The sequence below is a fragment of the Anoplolepis gracilipes genome, chromosome 11 (genome assembly GCF_047496725.1).
Source record: "Anoplolepis gracilipes chromosome 11, ASM4749672v1, whole genome shotgun sequence".
Lineage (NCBI taxonomy): Eukaryota > Metazoa > Arthropoda > Insecta > Hymenoptera > Formicidae > Anoplolepis > Anoplolepis gracilipes.
In genome coordinates, this window is record NC_132980.1 from 11302038 (window position 1) to 11323633 (window position 21596).

Below are 21596 nucleotides of genomic sequence, written 5' to 3' on the forward strand. Positions count from 1 at the left end.
CAGCGAGGGAGATGGTCGCGACAAAATTTAAAGATCCAAATATGGAACAAACAACTGACCGATTCGCTACTTAAATAATAGATTTATCTCCCGGGGGGGGGGGGGGATATGATCACTCACAGTGGAAAAGGTGTAAAATATTCAGACATTCTCTACGTCTTCAATTAAATTATATCCTTCAGATATACGTGTCCAATAAGGACGCTCTATTATTCGCGACACGGATCAATACGGATCCTTTATATATTCCGCTATCGGTCGATATAGAATAATTAATCGTTGCAATATTGAAATGAAAAAAAGAAATCTTGGACACGCCGCTAGCTTCCTTTTCGTCGTCGACGTGGACGTGCCTCGAATCGAGGCGAGTGCGAGCCTTAAATGCGTCGCGTTTAAAAAACAGAATGCTTCCTCGCGACAATATGACCTCGCCGCGCGGTATGTCGCCGAAAGAAAATCGAAAAAGGGGATTGCATGCCGATAAAGGAAGCTAATAGCCAAGGTTCTTTCAGAGTGAATAAAGAACGAGAAGGGATGAAGGAACAAGGTGGAAAGCAGAAACTTGCGCTTCTCGCGAGACATTTATTTTTGCCTCATACGCTATAAAAAGTATGTATAAAATTACATGGAATTTACACAACAAATAATATAAATGTATAATATTATTCATCGGGTGAGCTGACATTTGTCCATGTAACTCTATAATATGTAGGGTAAACTCGGGTAAGATGGCCATAGTTTTTTATAGTGTTATTTGACACATTATCTTCCCTGAAGCTTAAATTACGTAATATTATCGAAATTAAAAAAAAAAAAAAAAAAAAAAAAAAAAAAAAAAAAAAAAACAATTTATATTGTTTACAGCCTATGGCCATCATACCCTTAGTTTACTCAATTTTTTTATAGTGTATTAGAGCAGGAAGATATTTAATCCGAATAAATTCACAGCTTCTCAACGTCATAGATCCAATTCATTTTGCTTACCGTAGATCAAATTAATCGCAAAGCTCACACCGGCGAAAAACCACACTCTCGCGAATGAATTCTTCACTATTTAATAATGTTAACGGATAAATTGTCGTGGCGATCGTCGAGTTAGATGTCAACGGCCGTCGAAAATGCGGCTCGCGGCGCGATCATTCATCGGAACATCAGCTCGGGCGGGCTCCGAGGCGGAAAAAGAGTCGCAGGGCGGAGAATGACGCGCGCGATGGTGCCATAACCGGCACGATGGTCACGGCGATACTGCCACGACCAATTGCGTCGGCCGACATGGGAATTCGCGAGAGCACGAATGCGCACTTGTCCCCCTCCTGCCGCGTCCTGCCCCAGCGTTATCGTCACCTCCTGCAAAACAATCGCCGATAGTCGCGGCACGCGCGACGCGCGTTTCGCACAATCCGTCGCCGTCGTCGCCTGTATGTATGTTGACGATTCGACGTTCTCCATACGCTCCCTTTCCTCTTTCTCCCCTTCGTTCTTTCGAAAATATCGTGCTTTTTCAACTTTCCATAATCGGATCCTTCTTCTTTTTTTTTTTTTTTTTTTTTTTTTTTTTCATACTCTTTTTTTTAATCTCCCTCATTTTTAAATACAAAATTCTAAGGACGCCTTCGGCAAGACACTATTAGAGCGCTAACAGCAGTTCAACTTTTAATGAGTAAGAAAGATAGAATGATGCTGTTAGCATTATTAGCGTCTCCCCGAACGCGCCTTAAGACGGTCGAAAATTAAATAATCAAAGAAAATGAGTGACGAGGCGCGAATCGCGGACAGCTTTTCTCGTTTTTTTTTTTTTTTTTTCGATCCAAAGGGCCGGTTGCCGGTCGCTTTCGCATTTCGCGGCGCAAATGTTGCGACAGACCGTGCGATATTTCGCACGCGAGTGCGCCTGTTGCTTTTCGGAGCGCTGCGTCGGCGTCGGCGTCGGTTGCGTACTTTCCAACACTCGAAATGAAACAGACGCGGCGCGTTTGCGCGTGAATAAAGAAACAAGAAAAGAAAAGAAAAAAAAAAAAAAAAAGTAGGAAGGGAGGACGAGCGTGTGAGAAACTATAAGAGCGGCCAAGAAGAAAACAGGCTATCCGCAATTGACGCAAGAGAGCGGAAAACGAGCGATCGGTTGCGACGTTGCGTGGCTCTTGTCCGCGAGGAATGTCGCTTTTTCCATTAATAAAGATCGTGACTTCCGAGCGTTGGCAATTTAGCACGCGAGGAACGCGCTCGTTCCACTCGACGACACGATCCAGTACTCGATTGCGACGATTAGTTTAATCTGATACGTACGAGAGATGAACGTAGGATGATATTTGTCGAGATACTATATTTTATTTAACGTGCTTTTCGCGAGTTTGTTTGGTAAGGACATAAACGAAACCCCGCCCTCGTGCGCTTTTTATAAACGATGCCTGATTAATTCTCGTCAACTTCGTTAAGGGAGATTGTCCTTTGAAATACAGTCTTCCTCTTTTCCTCGGGGGAAAACAAAACCCCATTTTTTTTATTCAATAAGACCACGCACGCACGACGCTCCTCGGCCGCATTTGCGTCATCGTAGGTAGATTCAGACACACACGGTGGGTGGACTAATCGGACAAGTAATCGATGAGCAAGCATTGTGGTGAAAGAGAAAGAGAGAGGGAGAGAGAGAGATAGATAGCCCATAATGGTATGTTGTATGTGATTATGCCATGGGTCAACGCGACACAAACTTAAATAAGCACTTCCAAGAGATTATCTATAAATTGCAAATATACTCGCGATACTAGTAGACTGCGAAATAAAACACAATACTGGTTCGTTACATATGAAACGTCAAATTTCGAAAGTCTCGGGTTTTTACGAAGCACTCTTTTTTTTTGTCAAATATAAATACCTATAATATCCTTTCCAATAATCAAATATTATAATATATACATCTCGTATTAAAATGACGCAATCTCTTTACAAAACTCTCCGCGCTTCAAAAGGTTCTTCGAAAGTGGCGATAAATTTATTGAAAGATTTATAAGAACATTGGGAAATTTGTATAACATTACTCTATGAAGTCTCTTTAAAATCGCGAGAGTAGGCTTTATTTGCTCTCCGGTACAACAGTCGGCGGACTATTTTTAAGCTTTATTTACGCAAACTGCCCCCGCGCGCCCTCCCGGAGCACTCTCTCCCGCATGATGGTTTACTAGAAATCTTTTCGGAAGATTCTCGGCGCGCCGTTCATTTATTTTCCTCGAGCGAGGAATAAGTGACCGCACGTCTCGGATCACGAGTGGATTACACGGCTTTCGCTTGAGGTTTCGAATCCTTCCGGTGTCTCTCGACGACGTCCTCTTACGTCAACGGACTCGCGATTAATCACGTGGTCGGTCTGCTTCTCGCGCCAAGACACGCGCTGTCATTGTCGACGAAAATGAAGGATCTCCGAAATTCAATGAATTCGCGGCGAAATTTTATCGCAGGCGCGTGAGATAGGGTAATCTCGGGTAAGATGGCCAGTTTTCATTTTTGTTATTTTTTAATAGCGTTTGTCATATTATCTTCCCTGAAGCTTAAATTACGTAATATTATCGCAATTAAGAGGAAAATATATTTCATAGAAATTTTATATTATCAAAATATCTTACCCAACTTTTAAGGAAAAGATGACCCATAGTGACGGAAAGATGGTTATAATATTTATAAAAAAAAATAGTGAAAACGAAAATAAAAATTATAGGTTATATAACAATTTACATATATCTTTATAATAGGGTAATCTCGGATAAGATAGCCATAGTTTTCATTTTTATTTTTTAATAGTGTTTGACATATTCAGCTTCACTGAAGCTTAAATTACGTAATATTATCGCAATTAAAAGGAAAATATATTTCATAGAAATTTTATATTATCAAAATATCTTACCTAACTTTTAAGAAAAAAATGGCCATAGTATTTATAAAAATAATGGTGAAAACAAAAATAAAAATTACAGGTCATATAACAATTTACACATCTTTATAATATGTCTAACGTCGATTACGATAGCTCAACTGCAATTTATTCGACGTTATAACAGTTTTTAGTGGACCCATAAAAAACTTTGCAGGTAGTCAAAAGTAAAAATATGATATAAAATTTACAATATCGTAATTTCAAATAATATATGCACGTAAACTACTGTAAATATCGATTATCTTTGATAATGACTAAAAAGGCGCATTATGTAGCGATTATTGAAAAAATTGCAGCCTATGGCCATCGTACCCTAGTTTACCCTATCACGAGGATGAGAACCGCTGCATTTGCAAGCGAGATGAGTCGCGTTGGAACACATTCCCGACAACAATCTAAAAATTCGCACTTTCCGCAGAAGAGACGCGGTCGATTGAACGATGTTTTCCCCATCCCGTACGCTCTCGGCGGCTTTTCTAAAATTACCGAATTCCGCGTTGCAAGGATCTCGCGAGAGGGAGCGAGAGAGTATACGCGGCCGCTAATCGGCGACTCTATCTATTGGCGATTAATGCGGCGGAACGTGTTACTTACCACGTGTGACTGCCGTGTGACGAAGCCCCGGTGGTTATTTCGGTCGTCAGCCATTGCACCTTGTCCTGAAACCGGCCAATATTGTGATTTTTAACGAGAATATTGTCGAAGAAGGAAATAAGAAATGGATGAAGGGAATAAAATGAATTTTTTTTTTTTTCTAAATCTTATAAATAAATCATGATGTTTGATAAAATGCCGGCTCGTCTTTGTTAGTTGTCGATCAAGATTTTCGATTCAATCGACAAGTTATCGTGTCAACGATAAGCCTCGCGCGCTTGATTCTCTGTTCAAAAATATTCTTATACGTTTGTATAGATTAAACGTAATATGAAAGTAAAATATCGTCTTTTTTAAAAATACAAAGACATAGATATCTCTCGAGGAATAAATTGTTTTTATCGTCGCGCTATTTTCATGAATATTATATACATTAATATGATAAAAGTAGTATGATTAAATGGAATATTACATGAAATATTAAAGATAAAAGATTTATCGGAAAAAATATATCGAATAAAAAATCTGATAATTATAAACGAAATCGTGATTCGATTCTTTTTATCCGGTTTTATCAAACTTGTCGAGTAAAAATCTAATATAAAAATTGCGTAAAATTCTCTTCTGGGCTTCTTAATTTCAAATCATTGACAAGAAAATTGATTAATAATTGCGATATTTCTTCGCCGGACGATTTTCTCGATTGAATCGCGACCGGCTATTTACTTCGACCTCGTATGATCGAGAATCCACGCTAGCAGTTCTCTCTTGAACGACATCTTGGCATCCGCAGAATTAACGTCATTAAGCGAATTGACGTGGTTTCACGCGAGAAACGAAAGGCATTGCGCGCGCGTACACACACGCGTACGCAGGCACACACGCACGTACAGAGACACGTCGGAGAAGACATGCTTATCGCAGACAGAGTCGAATATCGTTGAGTCGATTTACGACGAGGTACACGAGGCGTTAAGGGCGATCTGCTGACGGAGCGTCGTAAGACAAGTCAGCATGGACATGACGTGAAATGTTATTCGATATTGCATATAAAAACATAAATATAAATGTAAAAATAAGAATATTAAAATACGAGCCAGCATAGCCTTCTATTTTCCGACCCTGATGGTTGAAAAGTTCAGGTTTAGAATAAAAACTTATCACTGACAATTTTTTATGAGAGAGTGTATTACTCTATTGCATTACATATATAGGCTTTTTTTAAAGCATGGAAATTAAAAGCTAAAAGATTGAAAGAATTATTAGAAATTATATATTGACACAAGTTTAAAATATATATATAAAAAGATTATATTTTTTTTTCCTATTTATTTATAAAAATAAATATTGTTAACAACACATTCTCTGTCTCCCTATTCTTCTATTATAAAACTAAACTATTTAATGCGAGATATTATCGTGCAAAGTATCTATAAAAAATTTAAACACAGCACATTTACTTACTTGCGTATATATTGAATTGAAACTTTAAAGCGAAACTTTAAACTACATCGATATCAACAGACCACAAGATGTCGTGTTTATGGGAGCATCCTAATCTAATTTTCTTCAACCGCATCGCGCGAAAGAAGTAATAAAAATGAAAATAGAAGTGAAACGGATTTAATAACTTACAAACATACACAATAGCAGACCGTAATTGCAGTGTGAGAAAAGTAATAAAGATGATAATCTTAACCGCATAGTGAAAGAAGAGTGGTACAAATAAAAAATGAAACAGATTTAACAATGCAAGAACGTAATAGAAAAAAAAAAAAAAAAAAAAAAAAAAAAATTTATTTCTTTCGTCACGCTTTTGACTATATACGTCGTCCAAGAAAATCACAAGAGAGGAACTTTTGAGGAACGCGAATCGATTTAACACGTAAACGAATAAGCGAGCTTCCGATGAATAAATTAAATCGATCCAAGTAATATCAGCTCTGATAAAGTGCGGCATTAAATGAAGAAGCGGAGAGATATAGTCGAACTCTGTGTACTCTTAACATCCCTATTCTTAGCGCTTTTATATAAACCTCTGTATCTTTTTCTTGCGTCGCTCCCATACCCTTCACATTTACCACCGTCGTTGTAGATATAGAGTGAGAAAGCGAGTGAAGGACAGACAATGGTATACATTATTCACAATCTTATCTATTAATAATGCAACCAGCGTAATGATATTTTAATTTTGCGCCATTTGTCACCGGAATGAGATTGATGGCCGAAGAGAAGTGCCAAGAATAGAGCTCAGGTCGTGGAATTTCAAATACGGAGATTCGCGACTGTACGTTGGTGTCTTTCTGCTAAAATTCAGAGTCTGTATATTTCTTTATATATCGATTAAAAATACGGTTGCACGAATATAACTCGAACTAGTAATTGCAGTAAAATTGTGTGGTCGACTTTTCTCCTCGACGGGTATATATAGTCGCGTTTCTTACTGAAACGACAAAAAAAAAAATCACGTGCAAACCGCAACGGAGCGATGCAAATGGTCGCGTGTAGACACGCATATCCATCTACGAAGCCATTTAGTATTACGTCCGATTGGAGGGTGAGAATCGTAAAAAAGCAAGAGCTTTGTTATTATAAATTTTTTACAATCTTGTTATATTTTTATTTCCGATATACCATTTGCTATTTTGATCAAAGTGGCGTCGGAGAGATATTTAATCGCGTCAACGTATGTCGCGAGTTTATCTTAAATTTTGAATGTGGAAAAGCACATATACAAACAAACATACACACACACACACACACGCCACACCCATCGAGTGATAATTTCGATCGATGCGAGAACGTTACAATCAGACGATTGGACGGAAAATTGCTGTTCAACGAAATGAATATGAAAATAAAATTTGCGCTCTGATGCCATCTAATTGTTTTATTTACCTGGATTAAAGCGAATGTACTCTTTACGAAATATTTCATATTTTATATTCAAATGTGTATACATCGGGGGAAAAAAAAAAGAAAAAAAAATAGCAAACGCGATTTATCTCGCAAGTTGATGAATTTTTGTCATCACATTTCAATATTTTTCGAATTTCTGGGAAAATTGATTTATATAAAAAAAATTACATACATAAAAAAGGATTTTAAAATTCTGACAGTTTTGACAATGCCTATCCTCGCGAATCTTTTTCTTCCTTATTTTTCTGTATCGTCAAAAGTAATAAAAAGATTCAGAGAAGTCAAGCGAAATACATGCTCCGTCATGTTATTTAATGACTAAATTCCTATGTAAATAATTATTAATAACTGCAACAAAACATCACGACGATACACAACGTGATATTGTATGATTTTGATAACTGAAACGTACAAACTTATTGGTTTCTCTTTATATTTTTCACCACTTGTTTCATTCGAAAATATACAATGTTGTTTTGTGAAATTGTAAAACAACGAGCCACGCACGTACTCTCGATGCATTTTTACGTACGCATGCACACATGCAACATATCGGTTGCTTCGTTTATTATTACAGAGCGACATCCGTCATCGTGATCCGTTTCCGATAAACAGTTTTCGATGCGCGCATTCTTTCGAAAATTGGACGGTGAGAAACACGCTTTACATTTACATCGTTTGCAATTTCACGGGTGAAGAGTGAAAATTACGTTTGTTTCACAATAACTACCAACAAATACATGCCGTATAAAATTACAAATGTACACATTTTATACGCGACGTGCCATATCTTGGAATATTTTTTATTTAGTAAATTTAAATGTAATTTTATATAACGATTAAAATTTTCCTTTCTCCAATATTCTACTAATTATTAGGCGATTCATCATGTACAAATAAAATTAATCAATCAAGGAAGGCACGTTCGAATGATTTTTTTTTTTTTTTCCGAGACGAACCGGATGTAAGGATTTTTTACGAACGAGAGCGCGAAAGATCAAGACTGCGTCTCTTCCGAAAGAAACACGGTGAGAGGATTCCTTCGGAATCGCAGGGAAATCGCACATGTGTATACGTGCCCCACATATGTGTCGTACGTGTAAACGCAGGTCGAGTGTAATAAGAAAAAATAAAAAAAAAAAAAAAAAAAAAAAAAAAAAAAAGAGGGAAGAAAATGGGGGGACCCCCCCCGGGGGTTCATACCTGTCGCTAATCGGCGAGGATGGAAGGCGGAAAGAGGTCGGCGGGAAATGGGAGACGCTACCAGCAGGTACTCGCGATATCGGGGTACAATCTCCAATCTATATACGATGGTACGTACCTCGTAGAGAAAATATCACGCGCTATTCGCGGCCGTTCGCAGCGCCTCCGCTGGCACACGAAGACGCGAGACGCCTGCTCTCATCCACGTCCGACGGCGACGGCGACGGCGACGTAGTCGTTGCGTCGGGTGCTCGACCTGGCCTCTTGCTCGCGCTTCTTCCGGAGCCCACGATCGCATCGGCGGCGAGCTGCGGCCGCCGTTCCGGGATGCATTATAGATCTCGTCGAGAGTCTCTCGAGAGCCTCTTCTCCTCTGTCTCTCGATCCTTTCCTTCCTTCTGGCCTTCCTTCTGAGACACGAGCGGAGGTCTCAATTCCTCGACACTAGGGACACGCACATGACGCGGCTACTGGGCCCGGACTCCGCGCACTACGTGTATATACGTCGGGTGGTTGAGTCCGAATCGGGATAGACGTCGTCGCCGCGGACGCGGAACTACAAAGAGCGTACTATGTCGCGCGATGACGGTGAGCGACGGTGCCGTGTCAGTAACATCATGGCCAGACTCACTCTGCGAGAAAGAGAGAGAGAGAGAGAGAGAGAGAGAGAGAGAGAGAAATGGAGAGGCCGCCGCTCTCGCCTCTCGTCAGCCCATTCGTCGAAATATCCGCTTTCCACCAGATGGAGACTGCCCGACTGTTGGTTTTACGATACGGACGGACCGGTCTCGCCATCTGTTAGCAAACTCGCCAAACAACTCGCGGAAAACCATTTTCTCTCTGTCGATAATAATTCTCACGCAAGACTGTATATATGATATACCTATAATCATGAAATAATGACGATGAACTTTGTATTGCGCGATATTTATTTTTGTACTTTTGTATTTGATTTCTTTCTCGACAAATTTAATTTAATCATCGACTGAAAAGAAGTCTGCATATTTTATTTGGAAATTATATATTATTTAAAAGGTATATCGCGCGTTTCTTATTCTGCAAATTTAATTGTAAATATAATGTTTTGGTATAAAAGTTTAGGATAAATCTTTACACTATTGTGTGGGTTATTTTCTTATAAAAAAGGAGATTTAAAACAAATTAAAATTTATTTAAATTTCAAATTGTCTCTTTTTATATTATAAATCATTTATTTTTCGCAGAAAAGCAGAGATAAATCTATAATTGTAATTAAAATATAAAAGTTAATGTATAATTATTTATTTTTTTTTGTATATATAAAAAAATAAGAAGAAAAAGAATTGAAAAATAATTTTAAAAATGTCATATCGTATATAAATTTATAAAATTATATTTAATTATATACAAGATGTCCGGTAAAGATTCGGTAAAGAGAAAAGTCCTTTACCATTTTGCAATTTTCGCAATAATTATTGAGAAATTAATTTAAAAAATATGCGTGCGACTAGCAATCGCGTGACAGCGAGTTGACTTTTCTCGCCACGTGCTAACATACCTACTCACACGAATTGGTCGATATTTTTTAATTAATTTTTCAATAATTATTGCGAAAATCGCAAAATGGTAGAAGACTTTTCTGTTCAGTTTAATGCGCTCTACCTGCTCACGGGCGTTGATTCAGTCTTTACCGGACACCCTGTATATTATATAAATAAATATATAAATTTATTATTACGATTTTCACGCTAGTAAAAATCATTCATTTTCTAAATACATATATGTATAGTACATATACAGTTTCATGTTCATATCGTACATTTAGAAAGACTTTCGATAATGTTTGATACAAAAACTTCCATGTAATTTTTCTTAAATTTTTGCTTATAATTTTGAATGAAAAAATTACGGGAAAAAATTCTGATTAGGAATACTTCCGGAGTGATGACTGTGGAAATAAGAAGTCAATGTCCAGAGAGGTCAATAATAAAATGATACACGTTGCTTTTCGGTCACCTTTTTTCTTTGTTGCTCGCTCACCGTTCATTTATCTCGATCTGCATCGCTTCAATAGAAAGACATAGGCTAACAAATGGAAGATGACGTAAATGATGGCCATGAGGATGATGTCGGGCCAAAAATTGCGCTCGTCGAAATCGTAACGATTTAGTACCTCGGTTCCTTCGGTGAGACAGGGAAGCTCGACTGTTTCGCAGGCTATTTACAGCAAACAGATCATTGTACATCTCGTAAAAAAAATATGAGTATATTAATGTCCAGTGTAACTTACTTATGTTGAGTACGCCTTTCCATTGAACAATCGTGAGAGCTTCCGTCGAGTGCAACAACCAAGAGAAATATCTTACCCATCGTATATATACGGGTAATGAGCTGTCAATTATCGAGTAAAAAAATCGATAAAAGAAACGTAGAAAAATTCTATGATGTAAAGTCACAGAGGAAAAAGGAAGAGATTGAAAATAAAATTATAAAATTAAATGGTAAAATTGTTGCGCACGATTTAATTAATAAATCTTTCTCGTTTAGAAATAAAAAGAATTTTTCATTCATCTTTTAATAATAGCTTTGAAAATTAACAGAGAAATTTTTATTAAAATTTACTTGTAAATACCTGAGTTTGATGAAAGGACCCATGGTCAACATGAGAATATAATCGAAGGGTACCAGATAGGCCATTGCCAGCGGCACGCTTTCATAGACGGCCGAGAAGAAACATCCTGAGAAACGCAAGAGTTGCATGCATGAATCTAAATCAATTACAACAATTGATCTTTATGCTTACCGCAAGCGGTAGATACATTCATCGTGAATATAACCACCAGGAGAGTCGAGCCGAAAGCGTCCATCGTAGGACGTAGTCCCGCGAGCCAGTACATTATCGCGGCGAACAGCACCGGTTCCACCAGCAAACCCGGTATCTGAAAATTTCCGAAATAATGCGCACGAGATTTTCGAAGGAAATGACAGGAGGAATCTCACCAACCAGCGATATCATTCGCGCCACGTAGTAAAGATGAACGGGATACATGCCCGTCTTGTACTCGCGAAGCAGAAGCGGCAACTCCTGCGGGATCAACGCCAAGGTCGCGTACATGGGGAAGAACGTGTTCTCGCACACTAAGAGATATATGACACCCTCCACGGCTTGGATGCCCAATTGATCGAGGTTGATGGCGCCGACGAAGCACAGACCGGCGGTCGTCGCGATGCTCTACAAGCAAGTACAATTTTTTGCGTACGAATGTCACATTAGGATTTTATAATAGATTTTAATTACGTATACAGGGTGTCCGGTAAAGATTGAATCAACGCCCGTGAGCAGGTAGAGCGCATTAACCTGGATATAAAAGTCCTCTATCGTTTTGCGATTTTCGCAATAATTATTGAGAAATTAATTAAAAAATATCGACCAATTCGTGTGAGTATTATTAACACGTGGCGAGAAAAGTCAGCCCGCTGTCACGCGGTTGCTATTACAGTTGCACGCATAGTAACCCTGTTGTAACAGGAGGCTGTCTCTTTCCTAGCAACTTTTCGCAGAGCACTAATATATTGGCGCGAATTGGTCAATATTTTTTAATTAATTTCTCAATAATTATTGCGAAAATCGCAAAATGATAAAGGACTTTTCTGTTCAGTTTAATGCGTTCTACCTGCTCACGAGCGTTGATTCAATCTTTACTGGACACCCTGTATATATATTTAGCAGTGTTTTAAGAAAACAGAATTATTACACGCATACATATAAAAAAATATAAGAAGTATTGTATATACAATATCTGTATGTTGGATTTTAAATATTCTTTTTCTTCAAACACTACTCGTGTGCAACAATTAAAAGAAAAAGTCTCGAACATTTTCACGACTACTTACAACCTTCTGCAGTATCCTAATGAATTGTATCGAAGGATCCCGCAGAACTTGCAGAAGTCCGCGATGAATTAGCCAGTAAAATCGAAGCCAGCAGCGCGGTTCCTTGCTGCATTAAATCGTGTTTATGCATTAAGCGGAAATAACATAATTAAGTCATTAGGTTTTCCTCGATATTTTCAATATATTCACCGTCTGAATTAATTTCAAAATATCTTTGGAAAAAAATACATGTACTTACAAGGAACGTAATTTGCAAATATCTCCCTTGACCTGAACAAAGAGATAAAGTATAACAATCTTCTCAATTATTTCTTTTTTTTTTAACATTTATTAATTATTTTGATAATAAATTTGCTTACAGTGCGTCGAATGGTATCAACCTCCTGTTGCAGCGTAACATCGATCTCGTTGCATGCTTCGCTCGTGAGATATGCATCGCAAATCTTCTGCGCGATTCTTCCGCTACCATCCGCGTCGCCGGAAGCGATCGCTAGAGTCGCTACCAGGAAATCGGCTGGATTATAATTGCGTGGACACTTGTAGCCTTGACTGCGGATGACAACGACAATTTTAGTTTAACATTTTCTAGAAAGGCATTCTTTTATAGCGATGAAAAAGAAAGAAGGAAATATGCAGGTCAGTAATCGCGCAAAAATAATTACGAGCTATAAAAAGTAAATTAAATCAGGTAAAAATATGTAAAATATTTTACGTTTATTTTGTATATTTTATATTTTTTAAACAATAAAATTTCACTGAAAAGAATCACACACAGTTGGTAATGCTAGCTGACTTTTCAGTGAAATATTATTATTATGAATGAAAAATAAGACAATATTTTTTATTTTCGTCATTGTTTTAATCAGTAATAAGAGTGTAGGGTAAACTAGGGTATGATAGCCATAGGCTGTAATTTTTTTCAATAATCGATACATAGTACGAGTTTTTAGTCATTATCAAAGACAATCGATATTTACAGTAGTTTACGTGTATACATTATTCGAAATAACGATATTGTGAATCTTATATCATATTTTTACTTTTGACTGCAAAGTTTTTCATTTGTCCACTAAAAACTGTTATAACGTCAAATAAATGACAGTTAAGTTATCGTAATCGACGTTAGACATATTATAAAGATATGTAAATTGTTATATGACCTGTAATTTTTACTATTTTTTTATAAATATTATGGTCATCTTTTCCTTAAAAGTTGGGTAAGATGGCCAATGCTTATGTTGTACTATGATATTTTGATAATATAAAATTTCTATTAAATATTTTCCTTTTAATTTCGATAATATTACGTAATTTAAGCTTCAGGGAAGATAATATGTCAAACACTATATTAAAAAATAACCAAAATATAAGTATGTTTTTTGCATTTTAAAAAACTATGGCCATCTTAGCCGAGTTTACTCTATTATAAAGATATGTAAATTGTTATATGACCTATAATTTTTATTTTCGTTTTCACTATTTTTTTATAAATATTATGGTGTTCTTTTCCTTAAAAGTTGGGTAAGATGGCCAATGCTTATGTTGTACTATTATATTTTGATAATATAAAATTTTCCTTTTAATTTCGATAATATTACGTAATTTAAGCTTCAGTGAAAATAATATGCCAAACACTATTAAAAAATAACAAAAATGAAAACTATGGCCATCTTACCCGAGAGTTTACCCTACATACATACCTGGAGAAAAATCGTATCGCTTGTGTAGCGGTACCAGCGAATGCCACTCTACCGCCGGCTAAAAGGATTATACGGTGAAAGCTGTCAAAGATGACAGAACTCGGTTGATGTATGGTGCACAAGATGGTGCGATTTCTCGATGCGAAAGATGTCATGTGCGTGACAAGGACGCTGGCCGAATGCGCGTCCTGTCCCGTCGTCGGTTCGTCCAGGAACAGCACTTCAGGATCCGTCAACAACTGCGAGAAAAAATTTTGTTACAAAGTTGAAAATTCGATTAGATAGAAATAAACACACGTAGAAGTGTACCCACTTCAGTAGCGAAAGCCAATCTCTTCTTTTCTCCACCCGAGAGGACTTTGCCATCGTCACCGCCACCAATACGAACATCACGTCTCTCCGTTAGACCCACGTCCCTCAGCAAACGATCGATCTTCAGTCGAATGCCAGACACGTGGATTCTTCCGTCCAGTTTCATCCTAGCCTGACGAAGAGATACACGTTAAAAGCGTGAGACGCTTGAAAAAAAAAAATTACTTAGGCTTACCATGAACCAAATATGCTCGAGCACCGTCATCGTCTCGATAAACATGTCTTCCTGATGCATGAAGCCACTGTAACGTCTCATGTATAACGAGGTAGCCGATGCACCGTCGACGCGAACATCACCATGCACGACGACGCCGGCTGTCAATTGGCGAGCAAGAGATGGGTTTTTCAACTTGTTCTTTCTTCAAAAATATTCAAAGATTGAAAGAGACTTCTACTTACATCCTGTGCGAAATGCCAGTGCCATCATCAGCGAGCTTTTGCCAGCACCGCTATGTTACAGAGGGAAGAAGAAAGAATTTCGATTAGAAACGACACGTCAGTTGATCGCAATACGTGTTATTATTAATTGATGAGGTAAATAATTTACCTGCCTCCTAAGATCGCGGTTAGCTCGCCAGGTCGTACGACACCTCGGACTGGAAAAAAAGGATAATCAAATATTATATACCATGCTGTTCTTATTTCATATAAAATGTTAAATACCATTACTGATGAGCTGCTTGCTTAGGGTGTATCGATTTCGATCCATTGCATAAACAGACAAGTTTTGCCAAGAGAGCATGTCGCACTTCTCGTACGTCGATCTTGATATAAGGAAAAAAAGGGACGAAGAAAATACAGAATTGGAAAATGATAACATAAATAATTCTCCTTTTTAAAAAAATAATTTTTCAAAGTATCTTCCGCTCGCGATAATTGTATATTGATCGCGAATTTTATATTTGATACGCAATGTTAAAATCTTGTATTTTCTTTTAATTTAACAGAATTAGAAACGTAACAAAGAATGCAGTTAATTTCTTATCTCGTTCACCACACAATTTTATTTCATTTTAGTATTGCACGATTATTTATTTAATAAAGTCAACTGTGTAAGATTCTTCTCAGTGAAATTTCATTGTTTAAAAAATATAAAATGTACAAAATAAACGTAAAATATTACGTTTACATATTTTTCTCTGATTTATTTAATCAAATATCTCTTTGCTTTATTGCAGATAATACCGACCAACAAATGGAAAAAAAAAATTTGGACAAAATAGTGTGCTGATGCACAACTTGCCTGATGCACTAATCTTGAACTTTGACGAGTAACGCAAAGGACGAGAAACCGACGACGAGACGCGAGATTGACAACTAAAGGCAAACGAGGCTATTGCAGTCGCGTCGCGTTTGCTACCACCACCGATGCACCTGATGCACTTACGTTAGCTTCCCTTCTTCGACTCTCGTTGAATATCACCGATGCGATCGGCAAATCGGTTATCAATATTCAAAATTTGGCTGTAAAATTTATCCAAGAGATACAAAAGTTTAAATATTATTTTTTTCTACATATAACACGCGTCAAATATCAGTTATATTTGATTGTCCTTAGCAAGTTATTCTCTCTCTCTAATAATTTATTTTTAGAATGCAAAATTATAGCGTAAATTTTTCTAATCAATAACGAAATTAAAATAGGTCAATGACCGATGCAACCTGACACCGGTAATGCCCTCAAATCAATATAGCTTATACGGTACCCACCTTGAGGCTTCCGGAAATTGTCCACTTCGTTCGTGACTCGGACCTCGCGGTAATCGAAAACCGAAACCCTACACGTGGAGCGAGACGCTGTCGATTCGCTATTGGAATTGTCATGCGTTATTTTCAACGATCGTTACAGCTGAGACAATAACGACATATCTTTGACATATCGTATTGCCTATTTCCAGTCGAATGACAATCTCGGCGTGATCAGCAGGCCGCGAACAATATCGCGGCATCGGCAAACGTATGAATGTATCTTGATTTTTTTCCTACGACTCTTGCTCTCCCAAGATTGTCTCTTACGTTCTATAATATCTCCCCCTCGTACGTGCGGTTGCACGGTATGATTGGCAACCGGTTTGTAATAGTATCTAGGCGCGAGCGAAAGAGCGGTCAACCCCGATACAGGAAACGCCAACATATATATGTAGATGGTAGCTGCAGGTCGCGGGAGATGCATTTCTTCCAGTTCCTATTACGTCGCCTTTTTGCGGTCGGTATGCGTCAACATCGATAGCCTTTAACGAGACTTGGGAATTTTACATCTAATGGGCCTCGTATTTGTAAATTTAAAAAAAACGTAACGTCTCCATGTGTAACTTGTCCTTATTTATTTTGAATTGTTTTTTGACAATGCAACGTACATTTAAATTTGTATTTAAATTATTTATTTTTTTATTATTTATAGAAGTATGCTATACAAACAATAAGAGGAAAATCTGTGATCCATGATGACAAAATGCAATGATATGGATTACTTGGAATGGCGAGTTTTCGACAGTAGGGCGAAAAATGCCAATAGACGGAACGCCGCGATAAGCGCGAACAAGCAGAGAATGTCCATCGAGAAATCCTCCTCCCTAAAATTATAAATTTGGAGAATGGTGTGTCCTGATTTCGGACACGTGACGTTGTTTGTAGTGCAGGCTATGGAATCAATCTTTGCCCACTGGTTGACCAAAAGAGCCTCGTTGCCGTAACGGAACCAGGACAGATACGAGAACCAGATAAAATAGGACGGCACGGACCTATCGTGTGAATACGTTGATCAGTTATATATATATATATATATATATATATATATATATATATATATATATATATATATATATATCTTGAATATTAATATCGGAAACAACTTGCAATACTCACGCTGTGTTTAGAAAAAAGCCGCCAAACAGCAAGAACGGTATTATCACCGGAGGACCGACGGAGAGAGCCGTAGTCACGCTATTGCTGATACAGGATATCAGATAGCCTATGAATAAAATGAAGAGATTAAGTGCCAGGACCCGAAACGCGTTTCCGTTTAAAGCTATCTTGTCGGAAAAAAAAATATATATGTATATAATCAAACATAAATATATATAAAATATGTCTTGTATATGTAAACTCTGTGCAGAAAAAAATAATAAGAAGAATAATTTTTTGTATCGTTTTTTTTAAAAAGTGAATTTTTCCTCGCTTCTTCAAATATAAATATTTCTAAAAAAGAAAAAAGAAAAAAGAAAAAAATTATTCTGCCATATAAATATTTTTAAATTAGTTTTCTTATATTTATCTTATATTTTTTCCCAGATATGATTACCAAACGAGGTCGACACGTTGGCCACGAGAGTCAACACAGCGGCGGCAACAAGGAAGTGTCTCACGTCGGGATATAAGCCGATCATGGGATAAACAATGACGGTGAATATCAGCGGTATCGCTAGGAATATCGGCGCTTCCGCGAGCGTCTTGCAGATGAAGTAGACGTCAGTGCGATACATTCCATTTTTGTGCTCGCGAAGGAATATCGGTAACTCGGCGCAAAATACCTGTACGAGTACGTTTCTATCTTATTCGGCATTTTTTCAAAGCATTTCTTCCAACAAAACTTGAAATAAAAATTGCAAATTGCGGCTCAACTTATGTCTTGAAATCTCACGTTAATGACAGCGAAGACGTTCTGAAAAGTCATGCAGCTGAGGAAAATGAACAGAGCGCCGTTGATGTTCATCACGCCATCCAGATCGATTCGCTGACCGAAGTAAGTGACGCCGATCAATAGGGAAATCATCTGTGACAGAAAATTCGCAAATTCGTTTTTTTCTTTATCTACATCTTTATAAAATTTGTTGATATAATTTTAAATTTCGCAAACTAGACCAAAGGAAAGAAATCCTTTATCATCGCATAAAAATTGAAGGAGCGAGTTGATATACTCTCTTCAATTAAATCGATAAAAATAAAACCTATTAAAAAAGTAAACACTAATGACTGAATGTTTGTCCGTAGAAAAAGAAAACGCACGACGGTCTGTAGGAGCCGAACTTTGATGAGGATCGGTTCCTTGATCACCGACAGCCAGGACCGCCACAGGACAGCGCGAAACTGCTCGCACCAGCTCGCCTTGTAAGGTGAACAACCGGGATCTTTGGAGTGACATTTGAAGGAACTTTCGAATTCGTCATGGACTATTTCTACCTCTGTGATGATCTTTTTGCCGTATTCGCTATTTCGAAAAGTGTCGCACGTCGTTTTGATCGCATGTCTGCAGGCCAATTCGCGTCCCGGTATCACGGCCAACGTTTGCACAAAGTAATCGGCGGGGTTGTAATTGCTGGGACAGGCCGCGCCAAGTCTGGAAGAGATTATATATCGTCATAAACAAGCTTTTATTTAAAAAAAAAAAGTGCGACTCTATGTGATATAATTTGATAATTCGACAAGCTTACGTCTTGAAGAAAGAACAAGCTTGCGCGGCTGTACCCATGAAGGCGACTCTTCCTTCGGCCATTAATAGAATTTTGTCAAATAGAGCAAATAATTCCGACGAAGGTTGATGTAAAGTAGCGACAATCGTTTTACCACTTGCTGTTGAAATTTGTCTATTATATCTTTGTATCAAAAGATAACTTTGTTCGTAGCTCTTATCACCTCTCACTCACCCGCCAAAGACTTCAAGATGGAAACAACCTGATGAGCCATGAAGGAATCCAAGCCGGATGTCGGTTCGTCGCAAAACATCAATGGTGGATCTGTCAGTACCTCGCAAGCGAAGGACAATCTCTTCATTTCACCGCCCGAAAGACCCTTCATTTTACCAGGTATTCCTATCGTGGTGTTTCGACATTTCGAAAGGGCGAGCTGCTTACGAAAGAAACATTGAATTGACGATACTTGTTTCAAGTATTCGTAACGATTGATTGACAATTAAAAAAAGTTATCTTACAATAAATTTAAGATGCATTTTTATTTTTAATTATTTTTAATAAAAGTAATTAACTTTTATAGTATAATATTATAATATTAATATTAATAATATATACAGTATATAATATATATAGTATATATTAAAAATATAATAATTATATATTATACTAAATAATATACTCTATATAAAATATTGTTAATTTTTAATAAATTTGAACGCGATCGCATTACCTCATCGATGACTTCATTGACCCGTTTCATCCTCTGCTGACGAGGTATGTGCCGATCCATCCGCACTGTCGCCTGGAACATTAGGTGCTCTGTCACTGTCAACGTGCCGATAAACAAGTCATCCTGCTGCACATAAGCCATCCTCGAGGTGAGAACGCCCGGCGATACTCTCCGACCGTTGGCGGCCATCAGACCGGACGCGGACACCCCACGTGTTCGTCGAAATGTCAGCGTGTTTAATAAAGTCGTTTTGCCTGCACCTGAGGCGCCCATGATTACGAGCAATTCACCGGGATAAGCCACTCCGCATACTAAAAAAGAAGCATGTATTTTCTGGAATATGGTAAAAAGTCTGTATGCACACACGCGCATTCTACAAATCAAATTATGGATAAAACAATTTATAGATAATCATGTATAAATATATATACATATATCTAATTATATATAGAATATATATTCATATATTTTTTTCTCTCTTTTTTATATACTCTCCATCTATTATGTAGGAAAAATAATTAATTATAATAATAAATTGGAATAAAAAATAAAGTAAAATAAGATTTGCAATTAAATTATATGTACATAATATTCTATATATAATCATATATAGAGAATATTGTAAAGTTTAATCGCAAACTTTACAAAAAATGCAAAAATTATTCTTAAAGTTATTTTACAATTATTCCTTTTCTTTTATAAACGAATATAGAGTATATGAAAGAAAAGAAAAAAGGATATATATACATATAATTAAAATCATATATTTATATAGGATTACATATAGACTTTTTTTTTACCGGAAAACTTTCGCGAATATAAAAAGATGCAGCTGTTATTTTTATTTTTCATTTTTTTTTTCTTTTTTTACCATCTTTTAATATGTGCTTTTGCGCTATGGATTTTCGGGGCCTGAATGTCAACTGATCCCAGATCCTGTCGCTTTTCGTACTATAATAGACGTTCACGTCGCTCCACGTGTACGTGATTCTGTTGGTGGAGATTTTGCTGTTGAAATTCACGCCTGTCGACGCGCTTGAAATCGGTTTTAGACTAAAAGAGTTCTCGGGGCTTCCGTCATGCAATCCATCTCTTTCGTTTCTTTCCTATAACAATAGAGCTTGTTTTCTTTCTATACATTTTTTAATAACGCGTTATAAAAATGTATATCTTTACTAATATCTATATATAAATATGATTTTATAATTATTTTTTCTACAACATTATTTGCCAAAAGTTTATCATCGATTACTCGAAAATTTAAACTGCCTCGATGATATATTTGTTAGAGATAAAAAAAGATTTATTTTATATAAATAAAAATATATAAATAAAAAATCAAACATTTGTGCGATAAAATTTATTGATTCTATTCAAATCAGAGCTTTGATCACGCAATCAAACTCTCGCTAAAATCGGAGACTGGAACGAAGCCATACTAAACATGAATGTTGTCAATGTGTCCAAGTTAAAGAGCGGAATTATACGAAATGCATATGTATAGAATGAGATACGTAAAGATAAAAAAGATAAGCTCGAAGAAAATGCGCGGAAAATAATCCGATTAAAAATGATGTCAATTTAATTTTCAATGTCATTTGTTTGCATTTGCAAAATAAATCATTAGGTCGTAGTTTACTTATCGTACTTACGAAAGAGATTGCATGATAAGTGACCCTTTGGCTTTTACCGGTAGAAGTTGTCGGGGTCGTGGGAATCAACGGCTCCGTCTCCTCGGTAGCCGTCATCTTCCTAGACAACTCTTAAATAATCCCTTCGTAGACACACCGACAAGTATACTCAATAAAAAAAAAAAAAAAAAAAAAAAAAACAAAAAAAAAATACAACAGGCTCTCTGATATCAATTA

At 37.0% G+C, this 21596-nt stretch overlaps 2 protein-coding genes across 11 annotated transcripts in view; both read right to left on the reverse strand.

Moving 5' to 3' along the window:
* Rhogap19d (Rho GTPase activating protein at 19D) overlaps positions 1–9324 on the reverse strand; it is a 32627-nt gene extending 23303 nt beyond the window's left edge. For 4 of the 10 annotated variants that reach the window (XM_072901506.1, XM_072901507.1, XM_072901508.1 and 1 more), the window contains exons 1-2: positions 8763–9297; positions 4523–4587 (exon numbers count right to left, since the gene is read on the reverse strand). In XM_072901506.1, the coding sequence (XP_072757607.1) occupies positions 4523–4576 (54 nt within the window). In that variant the 5' untranslated portion in view covers positions 4577–4587; positions 8763–9297. Of the gene's footprint in view, positions 1–984; positions 3823–4522; positions 4588–8762 lie in introns of those variants that run through there. The other 6 variants (XM_072901511.1, XM_072901514.1, XM_072901512.1 and 3 more) reach the window with 4 other exon arrangements.
* A 1346-nt stretch (positions 9325–10670) lies between these two features.
* Positions 10671–21538, reverse strand: LOC140670862 (ABC transporter G family member 16). Its single transcript, XM_072901646.1, has 25 exons — positions 21381–21538; positions 20600–20834; positions 19729–20039; positions 19233–19431; positions 19020–19158; positions 18595–18925; positions 18230–18361; positions 17891–18119; positions 17455–17560; positions 17061–17330; positions 16300–16367; positions 15253–15420; positions 15137–15185; positions 14989–15038; positions 14765–14904; positions 14531–14701; positions 14218–14456; positions 12877–13066; positions 12756–12787; positions 12518–12623; positions 11628–11855; positions 11427–11562; positions 11256–11361; positions 10914–11014; positions 10671–10840 (listed from the first exon to the last, which is right to left on the reverse strand). The coding sequence occupies exons 1-25, from the start codon at positions 21474–21476 to the stop codon at positions 10671–10673; spliced, it is 4002 nt and encodes a 1333-aa protein (XP_072757747.1). The 5' UTR covers positions 21477–21538.
* Between the last annotated feature and the right edge of the window lie 58 nt (positions 21539–21596).